Consider the following 19,862-nt stretch of genomic DNA (forward strand, 5'->3'; position numbering starts at 1 on the left):
ATATCTATAAGGGTGTTTTGTCCAAATATGTTTCTATAATCTGCAACGTCAATTAGCAATAAATTGTTGATTTATGCACAAAGTTTGAGAAACAAAAATACGTGTATGTATTTAAAGGATGAGTCTACATACAACAGCAAAATATACCATCCTTAAATCTATGTTGTTGCACACAACTTTGTGCATTTAACTGATGTTTGACGATATTAACATAGCACGGTATTGAGAAGCAGTCCAACACGAGGGAGTTGTTTATTTAATTCGTTACAAGGACTGCCGTGGATCTCTGGATCTGTCAAGATTATACTGCTGATCAGCGTGAAAGTTTAAAATCGGTAGAAATCCCAAGTATTCCATCAGCACGGGCAATTTTAAGTTTTTTTGCTTTAGGGTTCGCCACATTCGAGCAAGTGCCAAACCACTTTCCGGAGCCAATAAATTTCGTAAATCTCTGTATCTGTCACGAATTTAGTTTGAGTATTTTGGTTGTCTATTAGAATACAAAATATTCTCTAAGGTATGAATAGCTCTTGATCGAATATACTGTTCATTTAAATTATTATAGGCCGACCATAAGTTACTAATAATGTACCATAATTTAGGCATAAGTTACTAATTTTTTTATTCCTTTTTATTATTGTTGCGATGTCAAAAACGTACGAGACCCAAGCCAGCTTTCTTGCGGTGATAAATTGTTGTAAATTCCCAGAAAATTTTTAGTAGCGTTTTAATTTTCTAATGATTTGCGAAGCTTCTAATGATTACGACAGCCAAGGCATTAGTTTCGCTTGCCAGCTAATGTGCCCCTCAATTTTATTAACAAAAGGCAAAAATATACCTACAAACTTACCTTATATTTACAATATACACTTCCTATAAGCGCAAAATACAAGTGTATGCAATTAACCCTCTTTGTAGCAATCTTTGTTATTAGTGACATTAGCAACACTCCCCACGCTTCTCTTCTTAAATATTTGATCAGTTCGTTTTAACACACAACTGCTGTATATTTCATGCCGAATCTCCGCATCGACTTTACTAACATCGAACACCACATTATTATCATCACCCTCTACAACAACTCCACGGACATTATGACTTGCAGAACACATTTGTTCTAAAAAATGGTGTAGGTTTTATTTCTAAGGATATAGCGTTCTATGGATGCCAACAGCAGGCGCTGGAATCTTTCGCCTTAGTTCGGTACCAGATGGTTTCAGCTCAATTCCATTTTTAATTTTAATCGCTCTTTACAATGTTGCAATTATTTCTCAAAATTTTGAAACGTCATCATCGTTGGTCAACCGCCAAGAAAGGCAATGGTCTGTCTTATTTTGTATTGAAATATTGCTATCGATTTAATACCTGGCAGCAACTGCAACATAATATTTAAAATTACAAACAGTCAGCAGCCATGTTTATGTAATAATCGGGGAATTGGTTTTACCTGCTAAATTGTAAAAGAACTTTATTGTTATATGCAACCATGCATAAAAGCGGGCATTGAACCCAGCTCTTTAACAGTAGAGCAATAAACACAAATATAAAAATGGCGTAGGCACCAATAAATCCACAAGGTTTATCAGGTCAGGCATTTGAGATACAAATTGCTGGCATAAAATTTTTGGTAAAAATGCAAAAACGTGTGGTAGGCCTTTTATTGTAATGTAACATTAACGCTCACTTCGATTCCGATAGTCACCGACTCGATCAGATTCGTTATTTGCTCATTTTGATCAGAGCATTTTAGGCTTAAGGACCTATATGGGTATTAAATTGGAGAAATCCTGTTTTCAAGGCCCTCTGCTGTAATGCATGTAGCGACTGTCACGCTTGTTTCCCAATGATCGTTAATGGGTCTTGTGACTTACATAGGTACCTAGTATTCTTCAAAGTTAAAAAAAAATTTTGCTCCTGGATTAAACTATACATAGGAAGGAGTTTTCAGGCCTCCTGGGAGATCTTATGACCAACAGGGGGTATAAACAGCCCTTGGGTGGGTGCTTTGGCACTTTTTCAGCAACTAAATTTGATGCCATTGTATAGAGAAAAGTTGGGACTTTCACAAAAACGCAAATGAGAGGGCAGTTTAACAATTGAATTTTCTGCAAAGTCCGGTTTCATTTTTTGTTGCTTTTTTCCAAAATATTGAGTAGGGTAGACAGGGGATACCTCGGACACGGGGATACCTCGGACCAGGTATTTTACGTCACAATTAGGTATTGTTAAGACACTTTTACAAAAGCTTTATGTCTCCATCAAACGTTAACAGAAACTTTGGAATTAAATCATATCTGCTTAAAAAGTTATAATCGAAAAAGTCAATTTATCAGTAAAACCAGGTTTTTCAATTTGTATGTGGAAGGTTATATATCTGTCACAGTTAATCAAAATGCAGTAATTTTGGGTTGATTGCATAATCAATTATGTATTCTTGGATAAGCCAATGATGATTTTGTGTAACCTTTAAAAATACAGCCATAGTTTAAGAATTTCTATGTCGTCACGTGGTCGGGGATACTTCGGACATCATGGCAAAAAATCGCGAGAAGGCAACAATTTTTGAGTTTTATGAAAAATTATCGGTCATAGTAGAGGTATAGCGTTACTACTCTTACGTTTACAAAGTTACCTATCATGGACACAGTGCAAGGTATAGCGTGACTACCCTTACGTTTACAAAGTTAGCTATCGTGGAGACAGTGGAAGGTATAGGGTAAGTGATTTCAATTACCCCCCTTGGATAAAAATATGTACCATCCCTGTTTGCCGCTGCATTCACGTGTTTAGGTAACCGATTTTGTCCAGTTTACTAATCTTGGACGCTTACCTATGTTAGCCGTAACGTGACAGCCCTATATGAGTTGTGTTGCCAGTTATTGTGGTACATTTAATAACAATGATTCTATTTGAATAAGGTCTTAGTTGCAAAACTGCGTAATAGTTTGTTGACTGTGCTTTGCAACAGTTGGATATTTTAATGGATTATAATAATGCACCGGAAAGATGTGTTGTCACAGTGGAAATTTTACTGAATAAGATCGGTCGCAAAAACAGTTCGGTAAGTGCGATAGAATTTGCCATAATGTGAATTTGTCTACATAATGAATATACAATTGTGTTTTTTAACTAGAAACCGCTCCTGTTCCGGCACTTTGACGTGCGCCCGTCTTTCCTTTCATATTGAATACAAGTGTGTTTTGTGTTCTGCGTAGCGCGTTTTGAGGCATTTTGTGCTGAACTGCTGCGCAACGTGTAGCGCCACCAATCCGCTAGAAACTGCACGTTACATCTCCAAACACGAAAAAACGCACAAAACCACATTTAGTTGAGTCGACGTAACATTCCAAATTCAGTTAACTTACTTTTTGTATAACGCTTCGGCAACTCCCATACTTTTGTACTTTTCTCTCACGCACATAAGCTTTCCTGTGATGTAACAATTCCCTCCATGTGACTTAATAGCACTTGTAAAGGATTCCACAAACTGAAAAAAGTACAAAGTTTTCAAAATTGAATCGATGTTTAAGAAACACACTATGGCCGATTTTGTACCTGAGTGAACTGAGATACTTTTGAAGGAGGAGTTATGTTGGTCGCAGGTGGGGTGAATTCCTTTATACCAGTAACACACACTCCACACATTTCCTTACTTTCCTATTCGTATGCACAAAGCGCCGGACGAACGAAAAGGCCGTTCTGTTTCAACAAATTCTTTCTTTAGCCTGCACTATATACTTCACATTTGACAATTTCGGTGGAACATTGCGTTGACTAGAAAAAGTTTATGGAGTTGAGTTCAATTTAAAATGCGTTGCTAGAAATTTTATGTAAGTGCCTGATTTAGAATTGAAAGTTATATGGTTTGGGTTTAAGATTGGTGTTAGTATAACGTGGTCATTTGATATAGTTCTTTCTTCTTGATCATACCGATATCCTCGTGGCGAAATTGACGAAATTATTGCAATAATGTCATATTGTGATAACATAAATTCATTAACGCACAATTGACTAGCTTTACAGTGACAAACCTTGACCAAATCCACAAGACACTTAGTGCCGTTAACATTTGACAAATATCAGAAATATCTTCATCGGTCGTCAATCTCCAGCAAATTGTTTGCCTTGAGTTTTTTAAATTTAAAATGTTCTCACACATTTTACTATTTTCACTTTCTAGGTTTTTATACTTTTGAGTTCGTTATTTCTGTGCTTAGTTTCTAAATTAAAAAAATTTTGGAACATAGGACGTCAAAGCTGGAAATTTCCCGATATTGCGACGTAGACTTCACATGACCAGTTCGCATTGCTAAACTATTCAGTCACTCTTTCAGTTAATCAGCGCTGAAACTGGGCCCTGCATATCTTTAAAGCGTTCGCATAAACCAGTTTGCAGTTTTCTACCTCTGGCCTGTGAGGCACTAAAAAAGCAGGGTGTTGAATGGCGAACGCACTTTTCCTGGTACTGGTATTTGACACTGATCGTCACTGATTCTTGTTTCACTTCTTCTTCCCAAACAATGACAAAAAGTGCAATCACTATACGCTGAAGTAAACGGTAACTACGAATCTACGACGAGTCTTGTAAGCGTGGCGCTTTTGAGTCAACAACACTCGAAGCACAAACCCGCCAAAGTGGAACGACCTTTAGACCCCTAATCTAAATGTAGCATAACGTGCACTCAACAACAGAAGCGTTTGTTTAGCAATAAATCCGAACTTCACGTTAATTCATATCATTTCTACGTTTCTTTTAGGTCATTTATCAGCAAACCACATTATTTATTTTGTCAAGATTCTTTTGCTGGTGCTGCAGGTATATGTTGAAGACAGTGTATCAATGACAGCATTTCAGGTGATACGCGAGCGCCACTATGTTGTTACAGGTCCGTGTATCTTCATAAATATTTATAAAGCTCAGAAAATATTGGTTACTTCTTCCCTTCATCCAGTACACCAAACTTCATCCCAGCGCCATGCCACTCCATCCCATATTGCCAGCGCACCGCGTTTTCCTCCAATCGAAAACTGACAGTTTCCCAACCATTTGTTTTCGCAGCTTGTGCTCTGGCCAATCGCCCACCACGTCTGCCATGCATGCAACTTCACTGGGGTGTGTAAAAGAAAAAAGGAAAAGCGTCACAGACTCGGCTAAAAGAATAGCCCCGCGACGTTACAGGACGATCATACATACGTCTATTTTTGTGAACGCTCTACATCCATAAAAACAACCACTGTGTTAATGACAAGGAGCAATGTATGTACTTTCTAACGGTTTACAATAACTTGTTCAATCAGCTCAGAGCACGGTTTAGTGCGTGATCGCTTGGACATGAAGATGTTTCGCTCTGCTGCTCTATTTTAGAAGAAGTGTTTCCCAACGCCAAACATAAGCTTTCACGCAGCGCAAAGCAGTTTGTTATGATTGTGACGAATGGCTTGACGATGTTTTGATACTGGTTGGAGGAAAGTTCTGTGATTCGTGGCCGTTTGGTTCGAAAGTAACATGCAAAGGAAGATTTTTGTTAGTTTATATTTAAAAATGAGTTGCAGACAGTTTTTGTTTCGACCTATTAGGTCTTATCGGTGCAGTTGGTAACCAGCCAGACAAGCACTTGTGAGCTTTGTTGTACTTTTACGTTAAGCCGTTGCGTAGCCAGCTGGGTACAAAACACCGGAAACGAACCACTGTGCAACACACTATGTACAAACCACTGATTGAAAACAAATTATATTGTACAAAGAAATGTGTTTAGGTGCAGAATAGTTGGAGGCGACAAGTTTAAGCAAAAATGTCAGAACTAGAAAACCGCTAAGTGCTTTGATGATACAAACTTTTCAAACATATCCAGTGTCCATCTTCATGACTGGGAGACTGACTGCATAGCACGGCCTGCGCCTCAAACATTACATGTCGCGAGTTTTGCCCATAGGGCCATATAGTGACCAAATGTGGAATTGACGCAAATGACGCAGGCCGAGTACTTGGTCAAAACGGCTGATTTTTTTGGCCATCAAAAAAGGGTGGCCTAAACTGGTTTGGTTCATGTAATTTTTGGGCCATGTTGTAACTGCAGCAGAGTTTAGTAGGTTTTTGCGCAATAAACAGCAGTTTTGTAATTAATTTAGCTGGCGTAAGCACTATGTTTAAATGAATGTCCTCATACCTCAGTTACTCACACTCCGTTAATCGCTTTTGATGCTAATATATTTCCATTTTAATGGGTAGCAGGGGACGTTTTATTACTGTGCAAGTGGATAATATATTATATTCTTATCTTTCTATGAACGAATGCTATGTTGAACTGCAATTTACCTTTTATTGTTAAGTTTTGTACACAAATTAGGCTTAGAAAAGACAAGAGTGCTGTGAATGCATTGATAACCAAATAAAATCATTTTCTGCATTTTCGTGCATTATAAGCATACTTTAAACTGGTGGACACAATAACCTTTTCCACAGTCTACGTTACTGTATCTCTATATCGGATTATACATCAGGTAGTTGCAGGTAACTAATAGCTTTGGAGATGAAACACATCCAATGATTTTTGTGGCACTTTCCCAGTAGGCTTATGCTATAGATACGCGCTATGCCACAAGACAGGGATGGCAAAGTTTTGCTTCTAGTTGCGTATAAACTTTAACGCCTTGTTATGTTATAAAGTTTAAAAATTTTTGGATAAAATTTAATTTCAGTAAAACTCACTTGTATCTATAAGTGAAGTTCAATTGTTCTTAATAATGTGAAGCTCCCCTGACAAGTAAACCACTTGTTTGGACGACGTTTCGGTCGTTATTCAAAAGACCTTTATCAGGACAAGTACAGTGAAACGCCAACACGGCGATGAATAGTAACGTTTAAAAAAGGCGAAAAAAGCTAAAAAAAACAGGGAGGGGAACACAAAGAATTAAAAATGCGCGCCAACAAGGAACGAGATACCGGAGTCTAACTCTAAAGCACAGTGCTCTGAGGTACGCAGGACCACTAGGTTCAATCAGGGGACGTGTCGCGGAGACCGTTTATAAAATGACAATAAACGGGTTGAAAAAAGGTTTCCCTTTTATCATTTAGCGCAGATTCATGTGTACCCGCGAAGGGACTGTGCAACATTGGAGGCGCGTTGTTCGTGGCCACTACCGGAGATCGTGGAATGTAATTAACTCTGTCTGGACGCCACCTATCTGTCGTTTAAAGGTGATTTTAGATCGTTTAAAGGACGTCATAGATCAGAGACTGACACGACAAACGGAAGAAATTGAATTATTTTCAAATAGTATAATACCCAAACACCCGTTGACCAAACTTGGCCCATTTCTGTTGTTCATTTTTAAATGCAGAGTTTTAATGTAGAATTTCAGTTATATTTACATTTTATTTTTTGTTGCAGTTACATTAAGTTTGTAAAATGGATGTCAATGTTTTGATCTCAAACAAGACTGGCCTTTGCATTTGTTGGCGAATGACCACCGATGATGACGTTTCAGAAATTTGTGACTTAATTGCAAACGAATATTGCTCAAATGAACCAACCCTTGCAGCTCTACAAATTTCAGAAGATGATATATCGGAATTTGTGAGCTTAATAAAGGTAATTATTCTTTTGTGCCATGGACAAAACCACCTAAATAAACAGACAATTTCTCAAAAGAATAAATACAAGCATCAAAACATCATGGGAGTTATAGGTTAAAAGATTTACTTTTTCACTATAGGAACATGTGATCTAATAGATGGTTTATTACATATTTAATGAACGATAAAGCCATAGTATTGGCAAAATCTCAATACAGAACTACTACTTGAAACAACCGGCGATCTGTGCTTACGAGAAAGAAAGTGGAGAGTTGTGCGGAGTAAGCATTGTGTGCGACGATACGTTTCAAATGCCCAACAACAACAGGTCGACAAAACTGTCCAAATACTATGAGGTTAGAGTTTTCGACTTGTGTGATCGGTCTGTCTCATTTGTACTGTATGTTAGATCGATCAAGTTCAAAATGCTACCATCGAAAACCACGCCGCAGGTGCTCGATATGTGGTGGAAGGCATTACCACTGTGAAGAAAAAGTACCAGAGAATGGGAATAGCTAAGGCGTTGTACAAAATGTAAGATTATGCCATTGGTAATATAATAAATTACGTTTTTGACATTAAAAAATAAATTATTTTATGGTGTTATTTGTTTAACTTTTTGTATCCAGACGGATAGAAATTGTGAGAAGAGGTGTGTGGAAGTTTTACATTGCTCAATGTACATCACTTTATACTGCAAAGGCTCTTGAAAACCTCGGAGCAAAATGCATTGACCATATTGACTATGCCGAATTAAATCTTTCGAAAAACGTTCTCGGAAACGTGCCCGAGCCGCACAAAAGTTCCGGAATAAGATTAATGTGTATCGAATAACTGGCAACCAAACGAACCTGTCACAAAAATATCTATAAGGGTGTTTTGTCCAAATATGTTTCTATAATCTGCAACGTCAATTAGCAATAAATTGTTGATTTATGCACAAAGTTTGAGAAACAAAAATACGTGTATGTATTTAAAGGATGAGTCTACATACAACAGCAAAATATACCATCCTTAAATCTATGTTGTTGCACACAACTTTGTGCATTTAACTGATGCTTTACGATATTAACATAGCACGGCATTGGGAAGGAGACAGTCCAACACGAAGGAGTTGTTTATTTAATTCGTTACAAAGGCTGCCGTGGATCTCTGGATCTGTCAAGATTATACTGCTGATCAGCGTAAAAGTTTAAAATCGGTAGAAATCCCAAGTATTCCACCAGCAAGGGCATTTTTTAATTTTTTTGCTTTAGGGTTCGCCACATTCGAGCAGGTGCCAAACCACTTTCCGGAGCCAATAAATTTCGTAAATCTCTGTATCTGTGACGAATTTAGTTTGAGTATTTTGATTGTCTATTAGAATACAAAATATTCTCTAAGGTATGAATAGCTCTTGATCGAATATACTGTTCATTTAAATTGTTATAACCATAAGTTACTAATAATGTACCATAATTTAGGCATAAGTTACTAATTTTTTTTATTCCTTTTTATTATTGTTGCGATGTCAAAAACGTACGAGTCCCAAGCCAGCTTTCTTGCGGTGATAAATTGTTGTAAATTCCCAGAAAATGTTTAGTAGCGTTTTAATTTTCTAATGATTTGCGAAGCTTCTAATGAAACAGTCAGCAGCCATGTTTATGTAATAATCGGGGAATTGGTTTTTCCTGCTAAATTGTAAAGGATTTATTGTTACATGCAACCATGCATAAAAGCGGGCATTGAACCCAGCTCTTTAACAGTAGAACAATAAACACAAAGATAAAAATGACGTGGGCACCAATAAAACCAGAAGGTTTATCAGGTCAGGCATTTGAGATACAAATTGCTGGCATTTAATTTTTTTGGTAAAAATGCAAAAACGTGTGGTAGGCCTTTTATTGTAATGTAACATTAACGCTCACTTCGATTCCGATAGTCACCGACTCGATCAGATTCGTTATTTGCTCATTTTGATCAGAGCATTTTAGGCTTAAGGACCTGTATGGGTATTAAATTGGAGAAATCCTGTATTTAAGGCCCTCTGCTGTAATGCATGTAGCGACTGTCACGCTTGTTTCCCAATGACCGTTGATGGGTCTTGTGACTTACATAGGTACCTAGTATTCTTCAAAGTTAAAAAAAAATTTTGCTCCTGGATTAAACTGTCAGAGGAAGGACTTTTAAGGCCTCCTGGAAGATCTTATGACCAACAGGGGGTATAAACAGCCCTTGGGGTAAGTGCTTTGGCACTTTTTCAGCAACTAAATTTGATGCCATTGTATAGAGAAAAATTGGGACTTACACAAAAACGCAAATGAGAGGGCAGTTAAACAATTCAATTTTCTGCAAAATCCGGTTCCATTTTTTGTTGCTTTTTTACCAAAATATTGAGTAACCAGTGGGGAAAATTCCCCTCGGATGGTGGCTAAACCAGTTCTTCAGAGACTAATTTTGATCAAAATTTGTAGATATGGGATGGATCTTTCGTAAAATCACAAATGATTGGACAGTCAAACGATTCATTTTTCCATAAATACAGCCTAAATTTTGTGCTCCATTTTCATCATAATTTTTTCGCCATGACAACAGCACACACATGTGCGCTCATTCAACCGTAAATTTGACTTATATGCATCACTGGTTTCATTTGTGATGTAAAATTTTACTCTACACGTTGGGCATTTCCCAGCACCAAAACTTATTTTCATAGAAATACCTATATACAAGCTTACACAAAGAATTTCCACAAGTCCCGGCATTATTTATTCGAGACACATAACTTTTACGCCAAAACTTTTGTGTGGCTCAGGCACATTTAGGAATATTTTCTCTCCAAGATATTCAAGCTCGTCATATTTAACATGCTTAATGCATTTCGCTCCCAGGTTTTCAAGAGCTCTTGCTGAATATTGTGATGTACATATATCGATGCAAAACTTCCATCCTTCACGTCTGGAAATCTCCATTTGTCTTGAACACAGAAATGAAACATCTTATTTAAAAATTTTTATCAACAGTTTTGTCTCAATTGATTGATTTTTCATCTCCTTCTACTAAATATATCATTTGATTTACGGGAGATGTGGGCCCTATAAACCCCTTTTCATTTCCGACTTACTATTAGGGATGCGCCAAATGGAAACAGATTCGGGTTCGTGCGAATCCGAAAAAATAGAAACATTATTCGTGCGAACCCGAATACATTCGCATTTAAGTGTGACGTCAATGATAGTTGGTCGTTTGCATCACGTGCGCAAGTATGTTTTCAAATGCGCTTCTGTATTTTAGTGACGAAAACCCGTGCCGCTAGCAGCGCCCAGAACTATAATACGATGTTGGACCACTGGGATTTTTCTACAAGCGAAACACTATTTTCGCCACGTTTTGTTTACTCGGGGTGCTAAACCAATAGCAAAAACGACTACACCAGTTCTCGTGGCGTTATAAACGGTGTACTACCGTTATCGGTCATGCGAAAAAGACAAAAACTTTGGCGGTGATATAACACAGTCATATTATGCTTCAATAAATATTCGCATAAGAATCTTGCGCAATATTCGGGTTCGCACGAATATGAAATCTGTGCTCATATACGACGAATCTATTCGGGTTCGGGTTCGCCCCTACTTACTATAGGCTTACTTTTCATTTTCACTATTCTAATTTGTGTGATTAGTGACTGAAATATATAGGTATAAGAGAGTCAAACAATACAAGTATTTCATGAAGATAAATTTGTTTTAAACCACTAAAAATACTCAACGATACGGTTGATTGATTCCACCCACGTTTTATGGAACCCTTCGAACCGGGTAAATTCAAATGTAATAAATGCAGATTTTATCGTCCTGAATTAATTTTGCACAATACAAAAAAAAACGAACATAAAAAAAACAAAAAAAAAACGAATTTATATATCTTTAATACAAACGAAATAGCCAATACAATGGTTAAAACCTTCATGCTACAGACGGTTGTTTTCTACAGTCTGTACGAACAACAGTTCTTTGACTTCAACTATATACGGAGACTCTACACTTCAAAGGGAGATATTGTCGTTTAAATTTATAAATCCCACAACGTCGTGTTTACCACGGGTTTGGGGTTTCGCAAGGAAGCAGACAGTGTCACCTTTCCAACTGAAGCAATATCGTCAATTGGTGGAAAGATAAACTCAGCTTTTATTTTTTCGACCGTTTTTCGTAAATTTAACATCATAATCTTCTTCTTTATCCGGACCTCCAAAGTAATATTGATACGAAATTTTCATGCTCTTTTCATTGCTGTAACCTTTGGGAACGACACAAACTCCTGGCTTGGGGGTTGGATCGGAAATTTCGATTGGACTGGTTTTATTTTTGTCTGTTGAGCTTTCCAGGAAAGAAGTATGAAAAGTAAGATATTATCTTCAATTGCACTACTGCTACATATGGATGGTTTTCGGACGTTTTTGTGGTTTTGATTTTTGTGACAACAACAGCTTTTGCTTCTCAGGTACATCTGCTATTGTTGTTTAAATCGCCTTCATCTTGTTGCTTCGTGTTGTAGTTTAAGAGACGCTTAGATATGTTCTTATGCTGTCAAAAATTTCGATATCACAACATGACGATGTTGAAACATGCAAACACGTTTCAAGAGATGTAGAGGATGGGTCGAGTTCATTGTTTGCACAGTGGTTGAAGTTTGTGGCTGCAGTGTGATGACAGATTCAAATATTTTATGGTGGAATTAGTTCATTCCTTGCATGTGTCGCTTTTGAATAGTTAAAAATGTCTGTACATTTTGTTTATTGAATCCCACCCCTCTTCTTAAACTAATAGCGTCTGGTTAGCGAAGGCTAATGTTCGCTGGTGTCATACGAAAAGCTTTTAACCAGTCCTTCCCAGAAGCCTTGTTTTGTCCCAATTCGGCGAAATTGCATTCCTGTTGTTCATAACAAAGTAAAAAGCCAGCGTTTTAATGTTGCTGTTTAGTCCATCCATACAGCACATACTTTGACAAAGATTTTTCTTCTTTACATGAAAACACCTTTAACACAACAGTTACTATAACGGCAAAATATACCAAAGTGAATAATAACTCAAAGTTATACAAATATAGGTAAAAATTATGCGCATTTTTACGGAAGTAAATCACCGCTGTCTAGGCTACCTCGTTGGTTGTCATAGGCTTTTAAACATACAAAAGTGCTGCCTTCTGTTTTTGCTATCCTCACATATGGCCTTAGTGTTGCTTTGCCTATTTTGTAGCGCCCTGAAGTTTACCGCAAGATTGAGTTAATCTTAATTACAGCCTTCACTGTTCTTTGTGGTTTTGCAGTCAACGTGGTTTTATAGTCACAAGGTGGCGTGATATGCCAGGGTTGTTTGGTCCTACCCGGTTCAGGGGTCCCACATCTCCCCTGCTGATTCGAATAGTAAACTTACTTTTTGAATAAAGCAGTTGCAATACCCATTCTCTTAAACTTCTCCTTCACAGTCATAACACTTCCATGCAGATATCTTACACCGGCACCGTAGTTTGTAATATCATGTTCGACAGAATCGTTTAACTGAAATGCACCGTGAAATTGAGTTGCTTTTAGCATTAGAGCAGTCAAGTGATTGTACAAATATAGAAGTCTTACCGAAAAATATTGAATAAGCTTCGTCGGCAGTTTTATGTTGGGTCTTTCAAGCGTGTCCTCGAACACAATATATATTCCACATATTTCTCCACTGTTTTTCTCATACGCACAAACAGCCGGTTTATTCCAGTAGTGATTCTGTTTTCAGATTTTTATCAGTATTTGTTAGTTTTAGAGGAGAATTCTAAAAAAACACAGATATTTAGCTGTGTGCACTAAGAGTGAATATTAAAACCTTCTTTTGGCGGTAAATGCTAAAACGCCACATCACCGCCAGGTTGGAATTCGCGATCCACATACAAGTCTGTAGAACATAGAAATCTATGTATAGTGCTTTAATTTCCATCTATGACTAAAATTAACAGGCGGTTTCTTTGTTCACACCTGACCGATAAACTTAGCACAGATTTCCACATTCTACAGACTTTATGTAGATCACGAATGCCGAAATGGTTGTGATGTTGTGTTTTCGCATTTCCATTTTTAGGCAAACAAGTTTGAATGCACAAAAATTTCTCACAAATTGTTTTTTGAATTTTATTGACACTTGGCTTTTATTACACAAGAACCTTGTCGTACCTTTATCAAATTAACATATGCAGATATATCATCTTCTGAAACTTTAAGAGCTATAAAAGGTGGTTCGTTTATGCAATATTCCGTGGCAATCAGTTCACAAACTTCTGCAACATCATCATCGGTGGTCATTCGCCAACAAATAGAATGAGGGCTTGCATCATTTGATATTAAAACATTGCCTGCCATTATGTCACACACTTAACACATCCAGTGAAGTTCTAACTGCAAAAAAACAAGGAATCAAATTTCATGATTGAAAATAGGTTATGTTTTTTTAATGTTCACATTGTCCTACTAACAATTGCAGATATTTTCACTCGCATATTACTATAACTACTGTGTTACCGTTCGCAAATGCAACGATGGACAAAAGGAGGCTCTTCATTTTTACTAAGTCTCGTTTTCCGTAGTTGGATTTATCTGCTTCAATTATGCATTCGTTCAACAAATCACATTTCAGTTGGTACATGTTTATTCATAACAAATACTTTATATTAAGATTTAACACAACATTGATCGCATTTTTACATCGACTGAGTAATTTTTTTGCCTCGAGACCAGCTCAAGATCGGTTTGTCAAACATACTCACATAGTATGGTAAGCACTGTGCGGCCAAAAAGTCAAGATTATAGGCTAGTGGCAGTGGAAAGAAATTGAACAGTAGGCTATGCGGCGTGGACGACGGCTTCAGGCCGCATGTCTGTGTCTCTGTTAAAATAAGTTTGGCCGGTGAAAAATGCCCAAAAAGTCAGTTGTAGGACATTTAATTTCATTGTGTAAAGGAGGGTTGGCAACTGCACCGAATTGCAAATAGTACTTCTTGTGATTCAATTTTTCACAGAACGAACAGAGTGTGTGGATAAGTGGTGAGGCAACCACTAAAAAAACTATTGTACTTCAGGTAAGGTTTACAAGATCATTGTCAGTCACCAAAGCAGCACTGATCAGTGGCCCTGTCTGCAGCTTACTAAATAATTTTTCATGTTTACATGAAAAAAATATTATCAGACAGAAGCAAAATATTAACAGTTTATCTAACAAGCCCCAAATGTTTCGGATTCATAGCTTGCAGAATTCATACTATTGGCTCCATGCTTGCTTATACTAAAATTTTTCCATTTGAAAAAAATTACCTGGAAATACTAAACAGCACAAAACGTGCAAATTACTTTTTACAATTAAATCTTGAAAATCGAGTTTTAGTGGTAATATTGGTGGATATAAAATTCATACGCTTAGCAACAGTTTCTTATGTTCGGAAAAAAATATCTTGGAATTTGTGTGTCATGAAGATGGAATAATGTTGCTCTATGAAAAAAAATATTGCAACTGCACTAAGATGGTTTACAATTTGGATTTGTAAACGCTTCAAAGAAAACCTAATCAGCATTCAGTAATTATTTTGGTGCTGAGGAGGCCTACAGTGAATTGAAAATCCTGTGCCACACAAGAAACTTTTTCCATAGAACTGCAAAGATGAATCCATCAATATATGGCAACCTTCCAGAATCTCAAATTATTCTTAAAAAACCAAAGCATAGGACCTTTATTTATTACCATGTATAGTTTCATGACTGGTTAAATATTAGTCACAGAGTTTTGGGCTGTTTTTATTTCACCATCCGAATTACACAAATGGCCATAGACTAAATGTATATGTGGTGGGCAGGAAAAATTGCTTACAAAAAACAAATGCATTCACTCAGCATTTACCAAAATAAACTAAGACAGACAAGCAATGCTTAAACGGATTTACTGATGCTTAATTAGAGGAACCAATTAAAGTAGTAATTAATCAAGACCCAATGGTTAATGAGCTGCATGCACAACATAAAAAAACAGTTTATATCAATCAACACCATAAAAATGAGATGAAAGTGTTGCCATTACGAGGTCTGAAAGTGTTAGTCATGTATGAAATTTCTTAAAATCAACAAGAAACCAAACAAGAAATGACTTCATCGCCATAGTCTTTTGGTATGACACTTTGTTTGTATGGCAAATACAGCAACTGATTAGTTCAAAAAATGTTGTTAGTTATGAAAAGGTAGTCAAAATGCAGTAGTATTAGATTCAAGAGTTTGTAAGTATGGATTACTAAGAAAGCAGGATGGTAACATGATTGCACATGCAGTAAACAATATGAATAATTAGTAGTGATCACAAAAAGTATCAGGCAAATTTAACTTAAAATGTGTAACAGAATTCTAATGCAAGAAATCAACCTAAATAATTGGTTTACATGAAGTAAAGTAATAAAAAGATGCATGCATTATTGCAGGTGCACTTGCTGGCTGTTCTGTTGCTTGCCAATAATTTTTTATTTATTTCTTTCGAAATGCAGTCTGAATTGAGCTGCAATTTTATACAACACCAGGCACCAACTAACTACCTGCCAGATTGGAAAGTTTGCAAACTGCGCGGAGGATTTTTTTCTGTTGGTGGTGATTGCGCGGATTGTGCGCGGACTAGCGATTTTTTTGCGCGGATTGTAGTAGATTTTTTTGTTGTTTAGTACACTGTGCCTTTAGTAACAAGCCTATTTTCCCTTTGACAAAAAACACTGGAATAATGTATTTTTAAGAACCGATTCATAATACTTTAATGTTATTAGCGTTTACTTGAATAAATTTGCACTTTTCACAGATGATTATATCCGCTTTTTAAGCGGCTGTCAGGTACAATGACTTGGCGTAGTTGCCACGGGTGGCGAAAGCTAGTCTTGAGGGGTGCCAGTTGGAATCCCGTGGTCACAACTTTTTTTCTCCAGGAACTTATTAATGTTTAATTGGTGTTCTTCTTTCTGGCACGGAGCTACAACGCATTTAACCTAACAAAACCATTTGCCACAAACAACTGTGAAGCAAAAACAAGTGTTTCAAAACGTTTTAACTTTATTTACGCTTGATTTGTAACTTGCCAGTTGCCATCACGAAAATTTATGCAAGAAAGGGAAACTTTGGTTCCTAATTTTTTTGTCGTGTAACCACTTTAGAAGCAGCGCCATGCCTATGTTTACTCCGACGACCTTTCGATACAGGGATGAGTGCCATCCCATGTTTCTTGCTGCCTTTAACATAAAGTTTGGCCATCTCGTATAACGCCTCGTCACACTGGATTGCATGGGGCATAGAACAATCAACGATTGTTCTGTTTTTGAGAACTTCAAAACTTTGTTGTCCATCCGTTTCTTGTTTTTCCATTACTCGTAGAATGACTCGGCAACTGCTTCAGTGCCTGTTTTTGCATACATAATATGAAAAACCAAGCAAAATTCCTGACCAATTTTCGCGTATAGCTCGGGGTCGATGTACCTATATGGCGCGGATAAACTTTCTTTCGTTAAATAAGGCAGCATTAAACGATCTTCCATCACCGAAAGAAACTTTGGTGAACGTTTTAGAAAAGAAGGAAAACTCAAGAAACCGAGTTGTAGAAACATCAATTTTAGAAAATGGCTCTTAGCTTGGGTCGCAATCTTCCGTCTTAATGTGATCAAACATTACGGCAAAGTGAGTTTGAAACATAGGCTAATCCCCAAACTACATTAAGTAAGGTTGACTGTAACCTCCTATATATGCGCGCAGAAAAATCGGCCCAAGAATTCAAAAACGCATGTTTTTCCAAAAAAAGATCAAATGGATTTCCAAATTTGACGAATGTGCGTAATTTCGCCATTATAAAATACAGATGGCAAATACTGCATTCACCCCGCTCGACCTTGTCCTTTTTTCGTTGTTCGTGATTTTCGAGAGAAGGAGAGAAAAAAAACAACGCTCAGGTCAGTGAAGCATATCCAAAGAGCCTTCAAACCGAACATATTGGCACAGAACAGTTGGGGTCTTGGGGAAAAGTCATCAGTGTTGCAAGACTTGGAGCGATTTGTGCGCGGATTAATAATTTTTGCGCGGATTGCTAGTAAAATCACGAAAATTGCGCGGATTTTTGACCGATTTTGAATATTCTGCGCGGAGGATAAATCCTCCGCGCACGACATATTTTCCAATCTGGACTACCTGATGCAAAATGCCAAAAACCCCACTAAAACTGCCACAAACTGACTCAAAATCTCCTCAGAAAAAGCATTAACCTTGTTATGACATAATAATCATGCCAATTTACCATATTTTACAAGGTACAACAAACAACCATCATTTTTTTGCATTAGAATCATATTACAGGTGTCAGCATGCAGTTCAAACCTCAACAATAATATTTGTCAAACTTTTTCGCCACAACATAAAAATCAAAAAAAACACATGAAAAACAACACTTATTTTTCTGATACCAGCTAATTCACACATAACACTAATCATAAATAAGCAATGTGGCTCCAATAATATGAATTGTGTATAAGCTGCAGACAGATCAGCTGCACTGATGAGACCTTTTAGGTCGAAACAGTGGCCATCTGTCTGCATCTTATACACTAATCATAACAGTCATCATGATGTAAAACAGTTTTTCCCAAAGTGGGCGCCAGCGCCCCCCTAGGGGCGTTTGCAATCGAACGGGGGGCGCTGAAGAATAAATGGGCGATTGGGTGGCGCTTGGTGACTTGGCAAATTGTCTCTTATGGTGTAAGTCAGTGTTTCCCAACCGGTGGTACGTTTACCACTAGAGGTATGCGACCGCATTCCAGGTGGTACGCGAGCACACCTTTCCGTAATTATCTTAGCTCTTACTTGGTGGAACGTGCGTTCAGTACATTCACCACTCTTTTAGATGGAAAAAATCGTCTTGATATCGACAATTGAGGAGACTATTACGATTGTTTTTGTCCTACATGAAACCTGATATTGAGAAATTGGTGTCATTGCACCAACCTCACCCATCGTATTAATTGACAAGCAACAAATAAATTCGTTATCTTTTTGTCTGTTCTGTTGGGCGTTGTTAAATGACTAAGGTGTTTGGGGGCGGTACAGAAAAAAGTTTGAGAAACACTGATGTAAAAGGTAGCCTGCCCGAAAATTTTATGCTTACAAAATGCAATCAAAAGATTTGAAATTAAGGTGGCTGTCGACATCCAAATAGTCCATTGAACATAACCTTCTCTACGCTAATCAGCATAATTGCGGTACGCAAAAATAGGTGCGTGATTCAAATAACTTTGCACAGCGTTGTGAAAATAGGTGCCAAAAAATATTGACCAATATCACGAGAACGCAAATTCAATGCTCTACAAAATGCATTTCAAAGATTTAAAATAAAGGGTGGCGGTCGACATCCAAAACTTTCCATTGAACCAGACCCTCTACACGCGATTCAGCATATGGCAGCATTCGCAAAACTTAATTCCCTAAATTAAATAACTCTGCATAGCGTTGTGACAATAGGTGCCAATATTGACCAATACAACGAGAACGGAAATTCAACGCTCTAGTAGTGTAGAAAGTGCAATTAAAACATTTGAAACTAAATAAAGATTCAAAACTACATTACAAAGCCTTCCCATGGTCCTGATATGACACAAGTTTAGTATAGTTAGAAAGGTGTGTTTCTGACATTAGCAACAATGTGTCGTGGCCGCGAACTTGCCGAAAATGTTATCAGCGAAAAAGTGTAATTTGTTATGACGGTTGTGATTAATATTCGGTCAGTGAGGTGTACATTTCGGTAAGGAAATTACACAAGTTTGTAATGGTTAAAAAGGGTTTTTAATAAAGTTTTTATTAATGTATAAATGGTCGTGGCTGCTCCTTTGCGAAAATAGTTATGGACGATTTATAACAATAGGCCTATAATAATATTTGTCCAAAAAATCGCTAATATTTTTGTTGTGTATTTTTCTGAAACTACACATCGCTTAATTACGAAGAAAAATATAAACCATGCATAAATCAAATCTCCATATCGGATTTTGTTCAATTGCATAGTTTTTTTTGCATGTCGCCATGCTGAATCGCGTAAAGGGGCTTCAATGGGCGATTTCTATGTCGACCGCCAACTTAATTTCAAATCTTGTAATTGCATGCTGTACAGTATAAAATTTCCTTACTTGTGAAGTTGGTCAATATTGGCACATGTTTTACAAAGTTATGCAGAGTTATTTGAATTGCGGAGGTATTTCGCATACCGCCATTATGCTGAAT

General features: G+C 37.2%; 2 protein-coding genes across 4 annotated transcripts; one reads left to right on the plus strand and one right to left on the minus strand.

Annotated features, from left to right (window-relative positions):
- Positions 1-5,437: 5,437 nt before the first annotated feature.
- On the plus strand, positions 5,438-8,511 carry LOC145903284 (uncharacterized). Its single transcript, XM_082991358.1, has 6 exons — positions 5,438-6,511; positions 7,076-7,198; positions 7,392-7,592; positions 7,795-7,932; positions 7,986-8,110; positions 8,206-8,511. Exons 3-6 carry the CDS (start codon positions 7,410-7,412, stop codon positions 8,408-8,410), a joined length of 651 nt encoding a protein of 216 aa, XP_082847484.1. The 5' UTR covers positions 5,438-6,511; positions 7,076-7,198; positions 7,392-7,409; the 3' UTR covers positions 8,411-8,511.
- Positions 8,512-10,318: 1,807 nt separating this feature from the next.
- Positions 10,319-17,851, minus strand: LOC145902716 (arylalkylamine N-acetyltransferase 1-like). 3 transcript variants are annotated; one of them, XM_082990804.1, is made up of 7 exons: positions 17,784-17,851; positions 15,001-16,159; positions 14,357-14,475; positions 13,767-13,988; positions 13,188-13,325; positions 12,988-13,112; positions 10,319-10,531 (listed from the first exon to the last, which is right to left on the minus strand). In XM_082990804.1, exons 4-7 carry the CDS (start codon positions 13,950-13,952, stop codon positions 10,324-10,326), a joined length of 657 nt encoding a protein of 218 aa, XP_082846930.1. In that variant the 5' UTR covers positions 13,953-13,988; positions 14,357-14,475; positions 15,001-16,159; positions 17,784-17,851; the 3' UTR covers positions 10,319-10,323. The 3 variants fall into 3 exon arrangements, with proteins under 3 accessions (XP_082846930.1, XP_082846932.1, XP_082846931.1); XM_082990806.1 differs by lacking the exon at positions 10,319-10,531 and adding an exon at positions 12,260-12,484; XM_082990805.1 differs by lacking the exon at positions 10,319-10,531 and adding an exon at positions 12,260-12,589.
- Between the last annotated feature and the right edge of the window lie 2,011 nt (positions 17,852-19,862).

This window comes from Ascidia mentula, chromosome 5 (assembly GCF_947561715.1).
Source record: "Ascidia mentula chromosome 5, kaAscMent1.1, whole genome shotgun sequence".
Taxonomy (NCBI): domain Eukaryota; kingdom Metazoa; phylum Chordata; class Ascidiacea; order Phlebobranchia; family Ascidiidae; genus Ascidia; species Ascidia mentula.